General features: G+C 48.4%; 2 protein-coding genes across 8 annotated transcripts in view; one reads left to right on the top strand and one right to left on the bottom strand.

Annotated features, from left to right (window-relative positions):
* The first annotated feature begins 2,703 nt into the window (after nt 1–2,703).
* Nucleotides 2,704–16,071, top strand: KIAA1191 (KIAA1191 ortholog). 6 transcript variants are annotated; one of them, XM_061158177.1, is made up of 9 exons: nt 2,704–2,843; nt 3,886–3,996; nt 4,226–4,311; nt 7,249–7,427; nt 9,991–10,114; nt 12,084–12,208; nt 14,129–14,235; nt 14,421–14,563; nt 14,673–16,071. In XM_061158177.1, the coding sequence occupies exons 3-9, from the start codon at nt 4,284–4,286 to the stop codon at nt 14,879–14,881; spliced, it is 915 nt and encodes a 304-aa protein (XP_061014160.1). In that variant the 5' UTR covers nt 2,704–2,843; nt 3,886–3,996; nt 4,226–4,283; the 3' UTR covers nt 14,882–16,071. The 6 variants fall into 6 exon arrangements, with proteins under 6 accessions (XP_061014160.1, XP_061014157.1, XP_061014161.1 ...); XM_061158174.1 differs by having other exon boundaries at nt 9,988–10,114; XM_061158178.1 differs by having other exon boundaries at nt 4,226–4,330; nt 9,988–10,114.
* A 101-nt stretch (nt 16,072–16,172) lies between these two features.
* The window catches only part of SIMC1 (SUMO interacting motifs containing 1), a 68,630-nt gene continuing 65,615 nt past the window's right edge, over nt 16,173–19,187 (bottom strand). The window contains exon 11 of one of the 2 annotated variants that reach the window (XM_061158172.1): nt 16,173–16,989. In XM_061158172.1, the coding sequence (XP_061014155.1) occupies nt 16,745–16,989 (245 nt within the window). In that variant the 3' untranslated portion in view covers nt 16,173–16,744. The remainder of the gene's footprint in view (nt 16,990–19,187) is intronic. The other variant, XM_061158173.1, reaches the window with a different exon arrangement.

The following is a 19,187-nucleotide window of genomic DNA, read 5'->3' as shown; positions in this document are numbered from 1 at the left end:
GTCTTGATGCAATGTAAAACAGATAAAACTATCAGGTTCTTCATACTAATTCATTTTATTTGTTTCATAGCCATAGATAGGGGCAGTTAAGATGCTTGGCATTTCAAAATCCCGGACCACAGGTAGCCAACTTTAGTCCTGAAACAAGGCAGCAGAAAGTGCGAATCTCAAAGATGAATGAATATTTTTCTTTAAATTGCAAGTAAGATCAAGATTTATTATATTTGATCTGTGGGATTATAAAATGCATGAGTTCTCCTTGACAAAGTAATTAAAGGTTTCCTCTTTTTTATGATTTAAAAATGTATTTTCTGTGTTTGCTTCAGTAGCGCGTATACTAAAAATGTATTTTCTAAAGTACAATATCACCCCATGTGTCTGGAAGTTAGCAATTTCAAGAAATAAATTGTAATCCCCAATAAGGGATCAATTTTTAAAATCACGCTTCAGAAGTCCTTGCACTGGAGTATTAGCTGTGGTATGAAAGATAATTAAAATGAAGAAAGGTATATAATTGTGAAGGGCTTCCCCGGTGGCACTAGTGGTAAAGAACCTGCCTGCCAGTGCAGGAGTCATAAGAGACATGGGTTCAATCCCTGGGTCAGGAAGATCCCCTGGAGGAGGGCGTGGCAGCCCACTGCAGTGTTCTCGCCTGGAGAACCCTGTGGACAGAGGAGCCTACAGGGCTGCAGAGAGCTGGGTGACTGAAGGGACTTAGCGGGCACGTGTCGCTCTGTAACCTCTAGGTGGCGCCTCAGGGGCTCCCGGGAACTCTGGTCCTTTGTGCAGGAAGAGTTCAGTGAGAGGCAAAGTGATGGATCAGAAGTGATTTATTAGAACAGGATGCTTGGAAGGGCTGTGGGCAGACGAGAGGGTACCAGGCCCGGAAAGGAAAAGTGAGGAGGAGGGAAAGACCGCCTTCTTCCTCTTTCTCAGCTGTCTCATCAGCTCCTCCGCCAGGCTGGGCAGGGAGTCTTCTTGTCCCTACTTGGTCAAGCCAGGACTGTCATGGCACCATGGAACAGTTATTTCAGGCCTCAGTGCAGTGAGGGCCTTTCATTTGGAAATGTCCTCTTTCCAACAGTGACTGTTTTTATGTATCCAGAGGGCACGTCCTAGGGGTCGTTAACTTCCCGAGCTCCCTGGGCAGGATGGGCCTCCTGCCACCCCTGTTTCATTCTCTGGGGGCATGTCTCATGCTGTTGTTGGAGGGTGGTGTTGCTAAGCAAGCCTGCTTTATTCAGTGATCGTTCACTTACAGGGGTCTTCCACACTTTCTTTACTTACGGTCCTCTAGTGAGGTTAACAGTTTAATCACCTGCTTTGTCCCTTTATTCTGTCCCTTTCAATCAGGAGAAATAATATACCCATAGGAATGAATGCAAGTATCAGAAGGGCACAGAATATCACAAATTCAATTATTGCTAGCACATCAGGGGCATAAATTAAGAAGACCATAAAGAAAAAGGTTGATATATTTGACTACATTAAAATTAAGAGTTAATGCCCTTTGCCAGATACCCTAAAAATAACGAGAGAGATATCACACGGTAGGATAAGTTATTTATGATCTAAAAGATAAGTATCTAAAGTATATATACATCAGTAAGTAAAACAGAAACACCGTAAGAGAAAAATAAACCAAACAGTAAATAGGCGTTTCATAGAAGAAAAGGCTGGTGAACACTTAGGATGCTGAACCTTCTTTATTGGTACTGTATGGAAACCATACAGTATTTTTAAAAAGCAGAGACATCACTTTGCCGACAAAGATCAAAAGAGTCAAAGTTATGGTTTTTCCAGTAGTCATGTATGGATGTGAGAGTTGGACCATAAAGAAGGCTGAGCAAGGAAGAACTGGTCCTTTCGAACTGTGGTGCTGGAGAAGACTCTCGAGAGTCTCTTGGACTGCAGGATCAAACTAGTCAATCCTAGAGGAAATCGACCCTGAATATTTACTGGAAGGACTGATGCTGAAGCTCCAACACTTTGGCTACCTGATGGGAAGACGTAACTCGTTGGAATAGACCCTGATGCTGGCAGTGACTGAAGGCAAAAAGAGGGGTTGCAGAGGGTGAGATGATTAGATAACATCACCAGCTCAATGGACATGAATTTGAGCAAATAGCAAAAGACAGGATCTTCACTGGCTATAGTCTATGCTGTCCCAAAGAGTTGGACAGAACTTAGCGACTGAACACCACCACCACCACCTAGAGGAGGCAGGTGCTGCTTGCTTCCGTTTTGGTCCTGCTTACAAGTGTGAACCCTGCTACTAATATGAACCCAGCAGTTCCTGGAAGAGGGTCCCTGCTCACTTCACCTCTTCTTAGTCAAAGTGCCTTCACATCTCTCTGAACCTCATCTTCCCTAGATGAAAAAGGTTTGAAAGGCTCAGTTTACCGTGCTATCTCAGTCTGCCCTCAGCCTGTCACAGGCCCAGGCATAGAATGCTGGTCAAGGGGCGCTTTTCTTCTGGGAGCTGGCGGGTTCGACACACGAAACTCTGGCCCCAAGACCCTCAGTGCCCGTAATGTCCTGGGACTTGCGGGATCGTGGACTACAACTCCCAGTATGCTCCGAGCCCCGCCTTCATCCTGCCAGGTCTCGCGTGAAGTGACGCAGCCTCGGGAGAGTTTATCAGGGAGGCTGCCGGCCGCTGGTATCCTGTTCTCCCTCCCAGGTTGGCGTCTGGGACGTTCTGTGTCGCTTCAGGCACAGCGCCGCTCACACCATGGCTTGGATCCGGACTGCACAACAACCTTTCGAGAGACGTGGGTCTTTGGAGCCTCTTTAGTCCCGGAGCTCGGGCCGCAGGCAGCTCCACGGCGGCGGACGGAAAGGTAACTAGAGGAGCCGAGCCTGGCCCTCCGGGGGCTCGGGCTCCGCTGTTTAGGAGGGGCCTGGACCCCCATCCCCAGCCAGGCCCGGGTCTGGGGCCTCGTGGTGCCCTCACTCAGGCTGGCTTACTCAGGTTCAGAGCTTGGCCGTCCGCACCGTGCAGCTTTCGCTCCGCCTTCTCGGGGTCCTCCCACCGCGGCGTTTCTCAGGGATGACGGCCCCGCAGCCCGGTGCGGCACCGGGCTTCGCCTCTATTAGGCCGGCCTAGTCCTGGACCAGCCATCCTCGCCTTCAGCTCCCCAGCCTCCTACTTGCCTTGCCCCGGGGAACCTTCATCTTTAGCCAGCCCCTGCCCCTAATTTCCGTAATCTTTCTTAGCCTCGCTGGGTGGAAGAGGCGGTTGAGTCACGTCCTAGTGGCGTTGTCTTCTCTGGTAAAGGAGAAGTCAGAGCTCTGCGGGGGAGGGGGAAGGGCCGGCCCCGGGAAGCGAAAGGGGAGGTGTCCTTGTCGGAACGCTCCCTGGACTCCGGGGTTGACGAACTTTGGCTTCTGCGATGCTCTTTACTACGAGTTTGCCCCCTGAGCTTCATCAGGATAGAGGGGGGCAGTATAGCAAGTTGAAAAGCAAATAACGGCTTCCTCAGAGCTTTGTTTGAACTCCTCGGTAAAATGGGGCTGAAATCTGCCTTACAGATGGGCCGCTTATCTGTGACCTTGGACAAGTCACTTCTCCTTTTTAGTTTCTTTCTTCTAAAGTGGGAGTAAACAATGCCTACTTTGCAGGATTGCCGCAAGGGTTAAAACACAAGATAAGGGTTGTCTGAGTATTAGTACTAGCAACAAGGAATGAATTTTTTGACTTGATCAACAAGCCTAGCCCCTTGCTGCGGGTCAGGTTATTTTGACCCTGAGCCCTAACTTAACTGAAAAATGTAATGAGTATAGTATCTCTTTCTAGGTTGTTCTGGCAAAAACATGAAATACAGGGAGATGTATGGCAGACTCTGCAGGGCTGTGCCAACGCTGGTTGTTTGTTGTTCTCAGAACCTCTAGAATGGATGGACTCTTCCTGAGCAGTTTTGCTAATTTGCAGCAGCTGGACAATGTTCCTCACTGATACCTGTCTGTCGGCCTAATCTTCACATCCTCTCTCTGGTAAGGGGACCTTTTCACTGTGCCGAGTGTCAGTGTCCTGTCGTGGGTGTTAAGATCAGTAACACGCTGAGTCCTCTGACATTTTCCTTGTCTCCTCCCTTGGCATGTTATTCACTCGTTGGCTCTTTCACGTGGTGAAGCCATGAAACTCTGTGCCTGTTGAAAGAACAGCGTTGGAGCTAGTCTTTGGTGTTCGCTGTGAGAAAATACCCTTTGTTATTTTTATTAGGTGGCGGGGACTCGGCTCAAAATCTGTGTAGGAAAAACACCTGGATCCCAGTCTCTCAATGGCTTCAAGACAACCAGAAGTGCCTGGTAAACTTAGTTCTTTTTGGTAAAGTTATGTTTTACCCTTTAAGGTTTTAAACTAGACAGAAACCACTTTTTCTGAACCATATGTTAATAGTTACTCTCTGCTATTTAGACTTAATATTTAAATGATGCCAATCTATTATCTTATTAATATAATTCTATTAAATGATTAATATTATCTTATTATCACATTAAATCTTACCTTATTATCTTATTAACCCACCCAGGGTGTGAACCCCAAATCTAACTTGAAAGAGCACCCTTATTGCACTTAAGGGTATGACAAATTTGTCACTTTCCTATGTATCAAATCAAAATTCAGAGTAGTTCTTGTACCAAAATGACTAGACTCACTGCTTTTTTTTGTGAGGAGGAGGTAGGAGGTTGGGAGGAATGAAAGTCAAAGCAAAAAAGACTGATTTCAAGGCAACTTGAACTTAGTTATAAGAATACTCACTGCAACATTTAGTGAGTCCTGGGTTCTTTACAGGGTGGTAATTTCTGGGTTAGTGAAGTCATTGATCCTTCTTTGGACTGTTTTAGTGGGAAGGGTTAGTGATTTTTAAAATCTGAATCACTCAACTTTTAAAAAAAAATTTAAAAATTTGTTTCTCATCATTCTGGCTGCACGGGGTCTTTGTGGTGCGCGGGCTTCTTTCTCCCATTTCGGCCCCTGCAGGCCTGCCTTGTGCCATGCACGGGCTCCAGAGCACGCTGGCTCAGCAGTTGTGGCCCGGGCTCTCTAGTTATGGCGCACAGGCTTAGTTGCCCCGTCACGTGTGGGACCTTAGTTCCTGGCTGGGGATCGAACCCGTGTCCCCCGTACTGGACGGTGGGTTCTTCACCACTGAACCACCTGGGAAATCCCTGAGTCAATTTTTGATTCTCAGTGTAGGTGATAGTGCCTCTCAGGGTTACTGTGAAGATCAAACATAAAATAAATGAGAGTCAAAAGTTAATACTGAATTGTCACTTACTGCCCAGAAACATTTTTGTTTTCTATTTATGGGAATATGTGTGAAAATAGCTCAGTCGTGTCCAACTCTGCGACAGTGCATGGAATTCTCCAGGCCAGAATACTGGGGCGGGTAGCCGTTCCCTATTCCAGAGGATATTCCCAACACAGGGATCCAACCCAGGTCTCCCGCGTTGCAGGCGGATTCTTTTCCAGCTGAACCACTAGGGAATATATTTCCTCATAAATACTACCTGACTTTATTATTTTTAGGAAGGCTATTGGGATGTCTTTAAGATGTTTGTGAAATTGCTCCCAAATTAAGTGGAGGGATAGGAGTCTCCCCTCTGTCTTTCGATACAGATCCATCTTGAGTCTCAGACTTCCATCAGCTTGTGCTTCCGTTTGTCTTTCATTGTGGTTGTGATGACTGTAAACTCCCTGTGGGCCTCTGGGCCCCCGGGTTGCATGCACCAGGTTACTGCTTGTAGGGTGGGGAGCATGGAGGGTTACATGGAGGGTGTGAGTGCTAGCTGATTTCACCTCACACTTGGTAGTGGGGTGTTGTTTAGTTTAAGATCTGTGCCTCAGTTTCCCAAGCTGGAAAAGGGGAAGAATATCTGCTTAATGAGGATTAGAAAAGAAGAGGGGTGTAAGTGCTTGACAAGTAAGGGTACTTGGTAATTGTTATTTGCTTATGTGTTTGTTTTGATTGAGATAATCCACATACCATACAATTCAGCCATTTTAAAGTGAACAGGTCAGTAGCGATTTTTAGTGTAGTGACAAAGTTGTGCAACCATCACCACTGTCTAATTCCAGAATATCTTCCTCCCAAAAGGAAGCCTTGTCCCTTTAGTAGTCATGCCTTAATCCCTGCTGTGGCTCCTCTCTCCACCCAGCTGCAGGCAACTACTTTCTTTCTGTGGATTTGTTGGTAATTGTTGTAAATCATGATAATAAGGGTAACTGCTGGTTCCGCTCTGTTTACGTAGAATGTCTTTGCTGGTTTGGGACTTAACTGCCACACTGGTTGATGTCTTGGAGAGAGTGATTGTGTAATTATAGCAAAAGGAGAATGTCAGCTTGAAGGCAGGCTCAGGCATTAGTCCTGGTTTGAAAGGATCCGCAAGCAGTGAACTTTGCTCCCTGGTCTGGCAGAGCTGAACTCCTGAGGTGGGCAGTCACGGTGTGGCGTTCCAGTGGACAGGAATAGCAGGGTCAGCCGGCAGTGCTTTGTGAGAACGATTGTCAGTAGTTTCTGGATGGAAATTGCCTCTGCTCTTTTGAGTCATAAAGAATATTTGAAACTGTTGGATGCTGCTGGACATCCAGTGAGTCCAGCATGTCATATTGCTCTTGTTTTCTGAGGTGAGGTAGGAAAGACAGGATTTGCCACCTCTAAGCCTTCATTTACTCATCCATAATATAACATGGGAACAAAACTTAATGATTTTTTAGGGGCAGGGGCGGGCCATGAGGCTTGTGGAATCTTAGTTCCCTGACCCTGAATTGAACCCGGGGCCTCAGCAGTGAAAGCGCCGAGTCCTAACCACTGGACTGCCAGGGGATTCCTCAGATTTCATATCCTCAGTTTCACCTGAGTTGAGGTGCTTGGGATTGCCACGGGGCAGCTTCTGTGGCCTCAAGAATACGAGCTCTGAAATCAGGTGGGTTTGGGTTTTGATTCCTTAGTGCACTTTGAAGTCATGTGACCTGGCTCAGGTAGATTAAGTTGTTTGTTCCCTAGTCCGTAAAGATGGGTTAGGGCCGCTGTGTGGGTGAAGTGGAGAATCCATAGCGGCAGGCCGAGAGGAAGGGCTTTGGTGTCCTTCTCTTGCCCGGGTTATCTCTTCGAGAACCAGCTGCTATTGCTTTGTCCCAGAAGAGGTGTTTCAGAGCCTTCCTGCCTACAAACGAGTTAATTTAAAGCTACCAGTATGTTCAGCTGCTGAACCCATCCTGACTGGTGTCTCTGTTCTTAGCTCTTGAGCCTAGTGGGCCCCTAGGCAAGATGTCCCTGCCCATCGGGATGTACCGCCGGGCATTCAGCTATGATGATGCCCTCGAAGACCCTACGCCCATGACTCCTCCTCCATCGGACATGGGCAGCATCCCCTGGAAGCCAGTGATTCCAGAGCGCAAGTATCAGCACCTCGCCAAGGTATCTGACCCTGCTGAGTGCCCTGGCAGGCCCAACCCCTTCCTTCCCCTTCCTCTGCTCCTGGAGCTGTCGGTGGCTCCCGGCACCCAGCGAAAGGGGCAGCCGCTCCTCTCTGTACATGGTAATGTTCTCTCTGGGGTTGGTGGGCCTCTTATCCTGTATCATTCAAAACTAGAACGGCCGTGTCTTCTCCCATTACCCGCCCTACCATCGCCACAGTATTAAGTCCAAGCTCCTTAGTCTTAGTCTGGCTTTGCCTGATCCCGGTCCTCTGAACACCACGCCCCCCACACGCGTGATCCAACCTTGCCACTTCCCTAAGATTTCTTGTACTTAATAGGGTATTTGATGCCCCTGAGTCTTTGCTTGTCACTGCTCCGATTGCCTGGAGCAGTCCCAGTCCCACCCTGTCCTGTTCCATCCGCCTGACAGGCGGCATCCTTTAAGTCTTAGCTCAGTCCCTTCTGTGATCTTCCTCTGTCCTCCCAGTTAAACCGTCACCCCTCCTTTTCAGGTCCCCAGTGTACTTTGGGTCCCCGTCCCCGTCCCTGCTGTGTCACTGCCGCCCGCTGCTAGCATCCAGGGGGCAGGGCCGTGTCTGATTTGTACGCCATCTGCCGGATCTAGTGGAGGACGTGGCAAAAGGCTGCTCATTGAGCGATTAAAAATCGGCTCTTTCCTGAACACGAGCTGCGCTCCTCCTGCTGTCCTGTCTCTGTCGGCCCTCTGTCCTCGCCGATCTGTACGCAGAGCCCTTTGTGCAGCTGGGCTCATGGTTCTTACATGCTGGCTGCAGGCATGTTACTGGGGCCTCTGCTTCCTGACTCTCACCTCTAACTTCCCAACAACCAAGATGCCAGAAAGGCGGCCCCACTGCCTGAATTAGCTAGGCCTGCCCAGTTCAGGTGAATCCTCACCCGCACCTACAGTCGCGCAGCACCAAGGAATCCGTGACCGCTCAGGTCCTGAGGGCAGGTGAAGCCCCCGCGGAAGCAGCCCCAGGAGTGAGCCCCTAACAGCCTATGCCCCGCCGTGAGCCTGGCCTCAGCCCCGAGCCAGCGTCTCAGTAAACACTGAGAGATGAAAGTTGCCACGGCGCTGCTGTGGGGGTTAGAGAAGAGACAGGGGAGGCTCGTCCCGTCTTTGCTGTGGAGCCGATGCTGCGACTGCGGCTCCCAGCCCCCCTCTCTCGGTAGAGCCAGATCTGAGTCTTCCTTTCTTTGAGGGTGCCCCGCCCACCCCGTCAGGCTCTCAGGATGGGGTGCCTGTTGCTGTCGCCATGAAGGAGCCCCCTGCAGCTCCAGGGCACATTCCCTGCATTAGTCATCCACCAAAATCTGACCCAGTCAGTTGTTGAGGTGGAGACGCTCTGTGTAAAACATGCTGGCAGTATCAGGAGAAAAGGGCCCTGGCAGCCTGCCTGTGACGCCAAAGCAGCAGACTCACAGGACTGGAGCAGAAAATTAGGGCGGCTCCTGATGGAGCTTAGGGCTTGGAAGGTGGCCCACCACCCTCTTCATCTGTGAAGGCTCCTACTTGCTTCACGAGGCAAAGAATGTGCGTCCAGTCTTCGACTGCGCCCCAGCTGGGACAGCTGACGTTTGGAACAGCCGCTGTCCACCAGGAGCCCAGCCCGACTGCGTGCATGCTTCCACTAGTCCTAACTCTCCACACCCTAGGCATCCGCATCCCCACCCTCAGCTGTCCTCCAAGTGAGGAAGCAGAGGTTTAGGTTTTACTTGAGTTGTTAGATCGTAGCTGAGAAGTTTAAATCCTGTTTTGTAACAGGGATACAACATTTCAGTGCTTCCTTCTACTCCCCTCCTTTCTGACCATCCTTCTTCTCAGTTCCTTTGGAGAAGCAGAGAACAAAGAGGAAACCCACTTCTCTGCTTCCAGTCAGCCCTGCCTACCAGGTCCAGTGCTGAGATGAAGGAGGGCAGCGTGCTCCAGCTCTCACGTTAAAGATGCCAGGCTGTGTAGACTTTCCAGTTTGTTTTAACAGACCAATATTGGGCCTTTAGAGCCGTGGTCCAGAAAGGGTGGCCTCAGGCACCTGCAGCATTGGCATCCCTTGGGGATTTGCTGGAAATAAAATTCTTGAGCCACAACCCAGACCTACTGAATCCCCTCTGGGTGGGGCCCAACAGTCTGTTTAACAAGCCCTCCAGTGGCTTCTGGTCCTTGGCAAAGTTTCAGAACTACTTAGTAAATGCAGTGATTAATTAAGCCAAAGCAGGCATGGTGCTTGGAACACAGTCAACAGGTGTTAGTAACAGGTGTTTCTTCTGCATCCTTAGGGCCATGGTAGTACAGTGTATTGGACACAGTCTGGGACGACAGTAAAGCCCAGAGCGGCAAATTCTGGCCCTCCCGCATCTATAAATACATAAATACAGGCTCTTTGCTTCACGTCACGTGTTGTCGCTGTGCATCCCATGTATCTAACCGGGTGGGGACGATAGCCCCTTTCCCCTATGTCCTCCTGGATCTGACCGCCCCGAAGGAGGGGCTGAGGCTGACCGCGTGTGCGGCTCACGCCCCCCCTCCCCCTCTTGAGCAGGTGGAGGAGGGAGAGCCCGGCGTCTCCCTGCGAGCCCCGGCCCCGCCGTCGGCCAGCGACAGTGAGAAGGCTCCTGTGGTGAAGGCCAAAGCCACCCACGTCATCATGAGCTCTTTGATCACAAGTAAGCCTCTGCGCCCTGGGAAGAGAGTCAACGGGGGCCGGGGAGATCGGGGTTCCTGCAGCCGCCCGCCGCAGCCTGTCCTCGCCAGCGCCGCCGGGCCAGCCTGGCTGCTCAGGCGGTACCAGTGCTGAAGCTCCCTTTAGGCGGGAGGCCAGCGCTCAGCGTCGCGCCTCGTCTCCCGCCGCTCTTCGCTCCAGCCTTGTTTCCCCTGTGCGTCAGCGTGGCCTCGGGCAAGTTGTCTCAGCTGTGGCGGCTCTTCCCCCTCCACGAGGCGGGGGTCTGGCCGGCAGTAGGCGGCAGGATTAGACAGCACAGTGCTTGGTGGCCAGGGGCAGCGGCGGCTGCTGCTGTCTCAGGCTCGGCTAGAGAAGGAGACCCACTGAGGCATCGCCCACCTGCCCTGCACGTAACTTTTTAAAATTAAATGGCTCAGAGTTGTTCCTTTTTCCTGGACCTTGAGGCCCCAGTCTTTAGTCTTAAGAATATGTGATTTATGGTCCTGATAAGACTAGAAACAAGATAGCCTGAATTAAAAAAAATCCTAACAAGTTATCTAAACTCAGTGGTTCTGGAGGGTCCTTCTAGCTGCTGTGGGAAGTATACAGAGTTCTGCTTGTCAGCAGCCGCTTCTGCCAGGGCAGGGCACCGTGGAAGTCAGAAGCCCTTGTTTATGTGCTCTAGGAGGGCGTCAGTTAGCCTTGGGCAATTCCTGAAGAACTCACTCAGGAACCAAAAGTCCAAATTCTTACCTGGACTTTTTTCTTATTCACACAGAAATGCACCGTTTGAATCAGCAGCTACTGCTTGTATTTTGCAACCCTGAGAATGTGTCCTGGCAGTGTTAAGAAGCTTAGTCATTGTTCTTCTGTGCAGTAGAACTTCTTTATTGAAAACACAGCTTTCCAACAGCATAAAACATCATCATATATATTATTATAACTCAGATACTTATATTTCGCTTAGTTATGTCCACCTGTAAGCATATTTTTATATAATTGCAGGTATAATAAACCATTTTATTTTTTCCAGTTAATACTGCCATGGACTTTTGATGTTGCTATAGTCTTAAAATTTTTTTTAAACAAGCTGCATTTAAATTAGTGTATTGTATTCATTAAGAAGTCCTTTCCTGCTTTTAAAATTTTCAGGTGACTGCCTGGCAAGACTGGAAAACATCATTATACATTAGTGTGTGTGTATGTTTTCCTTTGCTTCTATTTCTGATGGAAATAAACTAGTCCCTTCGAAGGGGAAGAACTAAGTCATAAAGGACCTGTGGCATCTGGATTTTTGGTCCACAGCTGCCACATTCTCATCCATGAGGGGTGTATTATGTAGATTGTACAGATTAAGCAAAAATTCCACTGTCGTCCAAGGTACCGCTGACATTGGTGATGAGGTCATCAGATGCTGTGCCCGGCACTGTGGGGGGCAGTTGCACACACGGACGTAGGAACCACTGCATCAGTAGACCTTGGCTAGTTCAAGGCACGTTCTCTCTGGTTTGGATCTAATTGCTACCCTGGTGCCATCTGGCCTAAATGTGGCCTGGTTTCTCTCTGGGCAAAGGTCTTAGGGAGGGTGGTCAGTCTGTCCAAGAAAGCTTTGTATTGGAGAGCTTGCCCTGTTTCTGCATGTCAGCTGCCTTTTCCGTGTTGCATTTCTAAATATTAATACACAGGAAATGTCCTGGGGTACAGATGAGAGGACGGTAAGGAGTGTTTCCTGGAGGTCGTCCGGCTGTCTCTTTAGGAGTAACCTGCTCTTTAGCTGGTGTCAGGGAGGCTTCCTTCTGCTCAGAGAGGCTTTGTGGGAGATTCAGAGTTGCTGCTACGACGCCTGTCTGGGGGGATCCCCTCAGACGGCCAGTGTGAGCTCTTGCACCGGGGAGAACAGTGGATATCTGCTGATCTCCCCCAGGTCTCGATGGGAGAGGGGGTGGCCGTGACTATATCTCCTCTGTCCCCAGAACAGACCCAGGAGAGCATTCAGCGTTTTGAGCAACAGGCAGGGCTGCGAGATGCTGGCTACACCCCTCACAAGGGCCTCACCACTGAGGAGACCAAGTACCTTCGAGTGGCAGAAGCACTCCACGTAAGCTTGTTTCCTAGGACGGAACACACACCAAACCCTCATCATTTATGGCTGAGCCTGGCTGAGGTTCACAAGTTACCAGCTCAGCTAGTTGGGGGTTGAGGAGAGTGGTCGGGAGAGACTTGAATGAGGAATTTAGAGTGGTGTAGTACCCCTGGAAAGTGGTCGCACTTTAGCTGAAAGGTCCAGGGCTCTTAACCTCATCGTTTCTGCTTATCTGTCTATAAAACTTGGGTTGGAGGGTCAGATGAGATTCTGGGCTCATCCGTGTGAACACATGATGAACAGAGCCAACGTGGGTCGTTCTGGGTACTAGTGAGCGACCGAGGGTGAGAAAGAGTTGGGCAGCCTCAGAAGAGGCTGGGGAGGAGTCTCAGGTTCTAATTTAATTTTTAAAAATTAAATTAAAAATTAAAAAAGTGTAGAATTGGGATGTTTTTGCTCTTTCATTTTTAAAACTGGAACAAATGAATTGTCAGTAAGGCTTTTGTTATTTAGTCACTAAGTCATGTCTGACTCTTTATGACCCCATGGACTGTAGTCCACCAGGCTCCTCTGTCCATGGGATTTCCCAGGAGAATTTCCCAGTATTTCCCAAGAATACTGTTGACTGGGTTGTCATTTTCTTCTCCAGAGCCAGGGATTGAACCCACGTCTCCTGCATTGGCGGGCAGATTCTTTATCACTGGGAAGCCCCTTCAGTAAGGTTAATAATGACCAAATAATTGTATAAATAAAATGATTTTCTTTCAGGGACTATCACTTTATAATTAATGCTGCTTTTAAGATTTATCAAGTACTCATATTCACTTCATCTTCTTAATCCTCTAACATAGACACTATTACCCATGTTTTGTAAATGAAGAAACAGGGGTCTGGGGTTATGTATTTAAATATCCACAGTATCTGAACTCAAATCTCTGGATACCCTATTCCCTGTGGATTCTTTCTCATATTCTAAGATCTTCTGAGAATCTGGCTCCTGCAGGGGCTTACTCGGAGGCATGATACACAATATATAGAAGGAGGAATGATGTAGAGTTAGTGGCCTGTGGCAGAGATGGAAGACGCTGTAGACAATGGTTGCATTTTGTAATGAGCATCCGGATGACTTTTGCACACTCCACTTAAAACCGTGCTGTCCGGGAGTCAGGGTTGGCTTGGTGTCCAGCTGCAGCTCTGACAAGACAGATGCTTCTGGAGAGGAGCACTGTCAGCCTCTGACACTGAGAACTCTTCAGGGCAAGTGTCAGTCTGAATTCAGCTGCACATCGTGGAACAGAGTCTGGCACATCATCTGCATCTTGGCCACAGGAGTAGAACATGAGGATGGCTGAGATGCCGGCTCACATGGCCTCATGTGCTAAGGATGGAGAGGATTCACACATGGGCACTTGAAGCCTAGCCTGGGCGTTGGCGTACTGGCCATGGGGCTTGGAGACATGTGGAAGCCTTGCCCCAGGGGCTTGTCTCCCCCGGGAAACTGCTGGTCTGTTGTTAGGCGCCCGTTTACTGCACCCAGAGCACCGGGGTGACTGGGTGCGGGAGGGCGAGGTTGCACAGGGAGCATTGAGCTGGAGAGTGGCGTGCTGAGGCTGGGGGTAGGAGAGCAGGGAGGGGAGCTGAGGGGGGCCCGCTGTGGGGCTGCTGGCTCCTCCACTTACTGGCTGTAAATGTGCGGAAGTCAGAAGCTCTGGTGTGAAGTTAGTACAGAGATGCTTGAGATGTATTTTTAAAAGATGGACTTTTATCTAGCATGGCAGAGCCTGAAGGATATCTGTCCTGTCCTCCAGATGATTGCACCTGTTAACGTTTCCTTTTCCTGAAGTTAGTGTGAACCAGGTTGTTTACACCCTAACTTAGCTGTTTTGTATTTGCTCTGATTTTTACAAAGTCTCTCTCCTTAACCCATGTGAGCAGAAACTAAAGCTCCAGAGTGGAGAGACAGCAAGAGAGGAGAGGCAGCCAGCCTCCACGCAGTCCACCCCGAGCAGCAGTCCCCAGGCCTCTCCTAAGCAGAAGACCAGGTGAGCCCCTCCCCAGACCCCAGCAGCCGGGGCTAAGAAGGGCTAGTGTCCCCTCCACACTGGGAGCTCAGCCTGTGGCGTCCGAGTCAGGAGGGGGAGCTGGTGGCCCCTGGCCTCAGCAGGGACCACTTCTAGAGTTGTAGCAAAAGGATGCGTTACCTGGCGTCTTATCCTTTCTCTTCCAGAGGCTGGTTCACTTCTGGTCCTTCCACAGCCTTACCTGGCCCCAGTCTTAGCACCATGGATTCTGGAAGCGGGGATAAAGACAGAAGCTCGACCGATAAATGGAGCCTCTTTGGACCAAGACCGCTCCAGAAGTCTGAGTCAGGTAAGGCACCCTCTTCACTAAGGAAGGCAGCGTGGCGGGCGTTTGACCACGTGTGCTGGGGGCTGCTGGCAGACCTTGAGATCGCCTGCCCTGTGGTTTGCCTCTGCAGGAGGCTTTGCCATCCAGGCCTACCGAGGAGCTCAGAAGCCTTCTCCAATGGAAGTGATGCGCGCACAAGCTGCCCGAAGCGGGGAGGAGCCAGCAGCGTCCAAGCCGCCCAAGATGGACATCCCAGTGACGGAAGGGACGAGACAGCTGCCGCGGGCCCACAGCCTCAAGCCCCGCGATCTGAATGTTCTCACACCCACTGGCTTCTAGAGCTTTCTGTCCCGGGGACGCTGCATCGAGGGTGTCGAGCCCAGCTCCCTTTACCGTGGCTCTGACATAGGAAAAGTTTTGTCTTTGTGAAAATCAAACTGAGGCTAGGTGGAGACATAATTGGTTTTTGCGAAACATTAGTGCAAAGCTTGTCCTTGTGTGGAAAAGCCATTTTTGTATTGCTCTAGCTTTAGACTAAACTTGAGCAGTGATGTATGGGGACCTCCCTAGAACTTGGGCCACCGCTTACTAGGTGACTGTCTTCGATGTTCCAGAACCAAGGCTTCAGGATTCCTTCAGCAGTGTCCAGGTGCGCATGGACAGAACACGGCGTAGGGACGTCCGCGGACTAGTGCAGGCGGCTTTGGCCCTCGCGGCCGTGCTGGCGCTGGGTGCTCCAGTCTGCTGTTAGGGAACCCTAGACCCGCTGGAGATGTGGGTGCAGCTAGGAGCCAGCCCGGCAGGGACCCCCGTTTGTGCTGGCAGCAGCCTCCTCGAGTTCTGGGGGACCTCACGGGCCCCTGAGTCCCGCAGCCAGCCCTTCCTCTGGGACCTCTGGGGCCCGTGCTGCGGGAGGGGTGCTTCTCTTCTGCGTGTCACAGAACAAACACTAGTCTTAACATATCCTTTGTTGCACTTTACAGTGAGATTAATTTAACTTCCATTTGGTTGAAAACTTCCTAAGGAGAAAATTCAGTCTACTGGCTTGCTATAGATAAATGGATGTTAAACTTTAAAAAAAGAGGTGGCAACTGGGGTTTGGATATAGTCTTGAGGTTCATATGAAACTAGTGTCACTCTATTTTGATTTTCTTGTTCAGGCTAGGGCTTGAAAATTTTCTTCCTGGGAGGTAGAAGAATTAAAAAATTTCTGTATGCAATCATTTTCCCCTCAAATGAGCCTCATACCTTTGTAAACATGTACCTCACTGAGGAAAGGAACTGGGGAAGCCACTTTTTCATTTCTCTTCACCGTGTACATGTACAACCACTGTCTTGAACGCTGTCTCCCATTCCTGCTGTCTTTTGCTTTGGACGTTATTGTGTCTACTCAAGGAGCCGAGCTGACCTTCCCCCAGAGGCACCCTGGAGTCTCAAATGATCAGAATTAATTTATTTGTGTCTTCTGTTAACGCTTGTATCTCTTACTTGTTTTGACAATAAAAATCCTTACTACTTTCTCAAATGTAGATGGAAGTTTTTTTTCATTAAGTTATTCCATTCTGCCTACTCAGTCATGAAACCTAAGCATGATAAACTTGATATTTTGAAAGATATTTTGAAACACCATTGCCTTTTTATTGTATCCTTTTAACATCAATTTTTTTGCAGCACACTCAGTAGTTTTTTGTTTCTATCCCCCTTCATTACATTAGGTCTTAATAGACTGGCCACAAATTCATAGGCAATATCACAGGTCCAATATGGGATGTTTGTTTTCCATTAGGGAGACAAACATCTTTCGAAACAGGTTCTCAGTACCTTGAATGACATAACATTGACGTCTAGAATTTGTTCAGCACAAGGATTCTTTTTTTCACATCCTGAATGGAAATGTTAAACATATAGTGCATACAGTACTACCTGTTTCAAAAAAGGTATACATAAATAATTTATTAAAAAATATATACACTGTATGTATTTAAGTCATATCTGAGAAGAGGCTAGGACAGGGTTGTTAAAAAAAAGATGTTTACTAAAGAGTTAGAAAGTTCTCACAGCCTACAGATAAATAAGGTAGGTTTGGTCCTGTTAGATTTTAAACTACTTTCTATGCTTCTGGGACCTCCAAGCAGCTGGAGGTGGAGTTCAGGAGGTATTCTTGGTGTTGAGGGCCTCGGGCGGCCTTGGGCTGCTCCGGGCCTACGGGGAGGCCTCCGAGTCGGGGTTCAGGTCTGCGGCAAAGAAGAGCAGGAGCTTGAGGAGGTGCACCTTGTCCTGCAGCTGCGGGACGAGCGGCTCCCCCAGCATGTGGACCAGGCGGCTGCGGAAGGCCTCGATCTGCTTCTCCACGTCCACCACCGAGATGTCGTCCCCCTGCTGGGGCTTGGGCTTGATTCTTTTGATTATTAAGTCTTTCCGGTCAATCACTGAGCTCCGCAAGTGCTCTGCAAGAGGGGAAAAGTCAATGGCACTGTTCTGGACGACTTTCTATTCCTCTATGACTGGGGAAGGTGGAATTTTGGTAGGTAGGGTCTAGGCAAAGATTTGTTGATGAGTGACTAGGCTACAAGTCAAAGGCCCATTTCTGAAAGGTCCTTTGTTCTGGTTCTCTCTGGACCTCAGGTTTTAGTATTTAAAAAAAAAAAAGCCTCGCTTTTAGTTCTTTTTCTTTTGTTGATTTAGACAATGAACCTATATTAAATAATGAAACTATTTCAAATGAATATAATCAGAAAACTATTCTTGGAAAAGAATTGCAAAGAAATATTAAAATTTACATGGTAAGTTTGTTGTGATTTTGGTTTATTGTAATTCTATTTAAAAGAATCCATTTTGTATGTATTGCAGGATAGACCAAATGGATAAATATTACTCGTGTTGTTGAGAATAAAGTAAGAGTACTCACTGTGGGAGAAAAGATTGAGTTAAGGAACAGGAAGAGGAAGAATTCTATGAAAGTGGAAACAGGTATCAGTATGAACTTGTATTTTTTTTTTAATCACATAATTTACTAGCTCTTGTCAGAAAGGGCCTAGAAGCAATAATAACTGATGGCTGTCCCAGTAGCAATCAGCATACTTAGCACCTAGATCTTGGTTTCTAAATACTATTTCCCCCTCCCCACTAAACGATACCAGAGCTCTTGGCAAAAAGGCTGATTTTAGGATCATGGCAAGGAAGTTACAAGGTGAACCTGGAACTCTTTTTATAAGAAAGTAAGGGAATGCTTAGAAACTAATGGGGACATGTAAGAGGTCTTGTTGGCCACATTTTGAACAATATGATGGTAAATAATGGCCCCCAAAATGGGACGATAACACACTGAATTTTAAAATGTCCCAAATCCATAGTAAATAAGAATGAGTGCAGGGAGAAGGGAAAGGTCATTTTTACCGGAAGGCCAGTTAAATGTAGAAGGAATACATGACTAGAAAGGGACCATTTTTCAATCTACTAAATCAGTTAAGTAGTTCAGCAAATGAAAGGCTGAACAGGATACTGAGTCTCAAAGTTCTACCATCTGGGAAGAGAACAATAGAGAAATCTCATAGACACGCCTTGACCAAATGGTCCAACTTAACATCAATGATATGTTACTGCCTTTTGAAGGGGTGAACACCCTCATCTCTTCTGTGTTCTTGCTGATGATGCGAGAATAACTAGACAACCCCAATTGTGCAGTGTTCTATGAAATAACTGACCTGGACTCTTCAAAAATGTCCCATCACGAGAGACAAATAAAGGCTGGCAGCTGCGTTACATGACAGGAGGCCGAAGCACATAACAACCAAGTACAATGTGTGATGTTTGCCTGAATCCTGACCCAAAGCAAAACTAAACACCCGTCAAGGATATTACTGGCACATATTAGATAACATTCTATCAAGGATAAAATCAGTGGCATAATGAATAATGGTATGTAGGAGAATATTCTTAAGCTGAAGTATTTAAGCATGAAGGATTATGATAGCGCAACTTACTCTTAACTGGTTCAGCAAAAGAAGTATGTGGATGGATCAATAGATAAGCCAAATATGACAAAACGTTAAAAGCTTCTGAATCAAGGCAAAGGTTATATGAGTGTACATCGTACTGCTCTGTAAACCTTTCTGTAGGTCCAAAACTATAATGCCAGGAAAAGTAAAAACTCCTAAAAGTATGCATTACGAAGCCACGGCTCAGTCCCAGCAGGGCTCTGGCGGCGTGTGGGGCTGAGGCACACAGGGTCACGTGAGGCAAACGCAGCGGGAGGGCCCTGCGGGCCTTTTGAGTCCCAGCTGCACCAGAGACCGCGCAGCGTCATTTTCTCCATCTCATTTATAAAAGGGGGTAATGGCACCCTCATTAACAGGGTTCCTAGAAGGACTGAACTACAGGGTCTAGAAATTTGGGAAACAATCAACTGGAAAAAAAAAAGTGTAATAAACAGATTGTAGAATATCCAGAAAGTCTGGGAACAGGAGGCACAGCTGCACTGAGATGCATCGTAGGGGCCTTTCCACATTTAACCAGCGTTCAGTGAGCGCCCACCCTGCCTCTGGGACAGGGCCAGGCTCCGGGAGACAGTGGGATCAGAGACCTGGGCCCAGCCCTCACGGACTGACATTCCAGCCGCACGAAGCCTGACAGTGAACCAGTCAAC

Source organism: Dama dama, chromosome 12, assembly GCF_033118175.1.
Source record: "Dama dama isolate Ldn47 chromosome 12, ASM3311817v1, whole genome shotgun sequence".
Classification (NCBI taxonomy): domain Eukaryota; kingdom Metazoa; phylum Chordata; class Mammalia; order Artiodactyla; family Cervidae; genus Dama; species Dama dama.
Note: the sequence above shows the minus strand (reverse complement) of the source record. Positions and strands in the feature narration are given on the sequence as shown.

What these genes read in the sequence shown, in the direction of transcription:
- KIAA1191 (XM_061158174.1), top strand. Translation starts at nt 4,284, where the DNA reads ATGGCTTCAAGACAACCAGAAGTGCCTG. An exon ending in GAGTGGCAGAAGCACTCCAC is followed by an intron (nt 12,209 to 14,128) that starts GTAAGCTTGTTT and finishes CCATGTGAGCAG; the next exon opens with AAACTAAAGCTCCAGAGTGG. An exon ending in TCTCCTAAGCAGAAGACCAG is followed by an intron (nt 14,236 to 14,420) that starts GTGAGCCCCTCC and finishes TTTCTCTTCCAG; the next exon opens with AGGCTGGTTCACTTCTGGTC.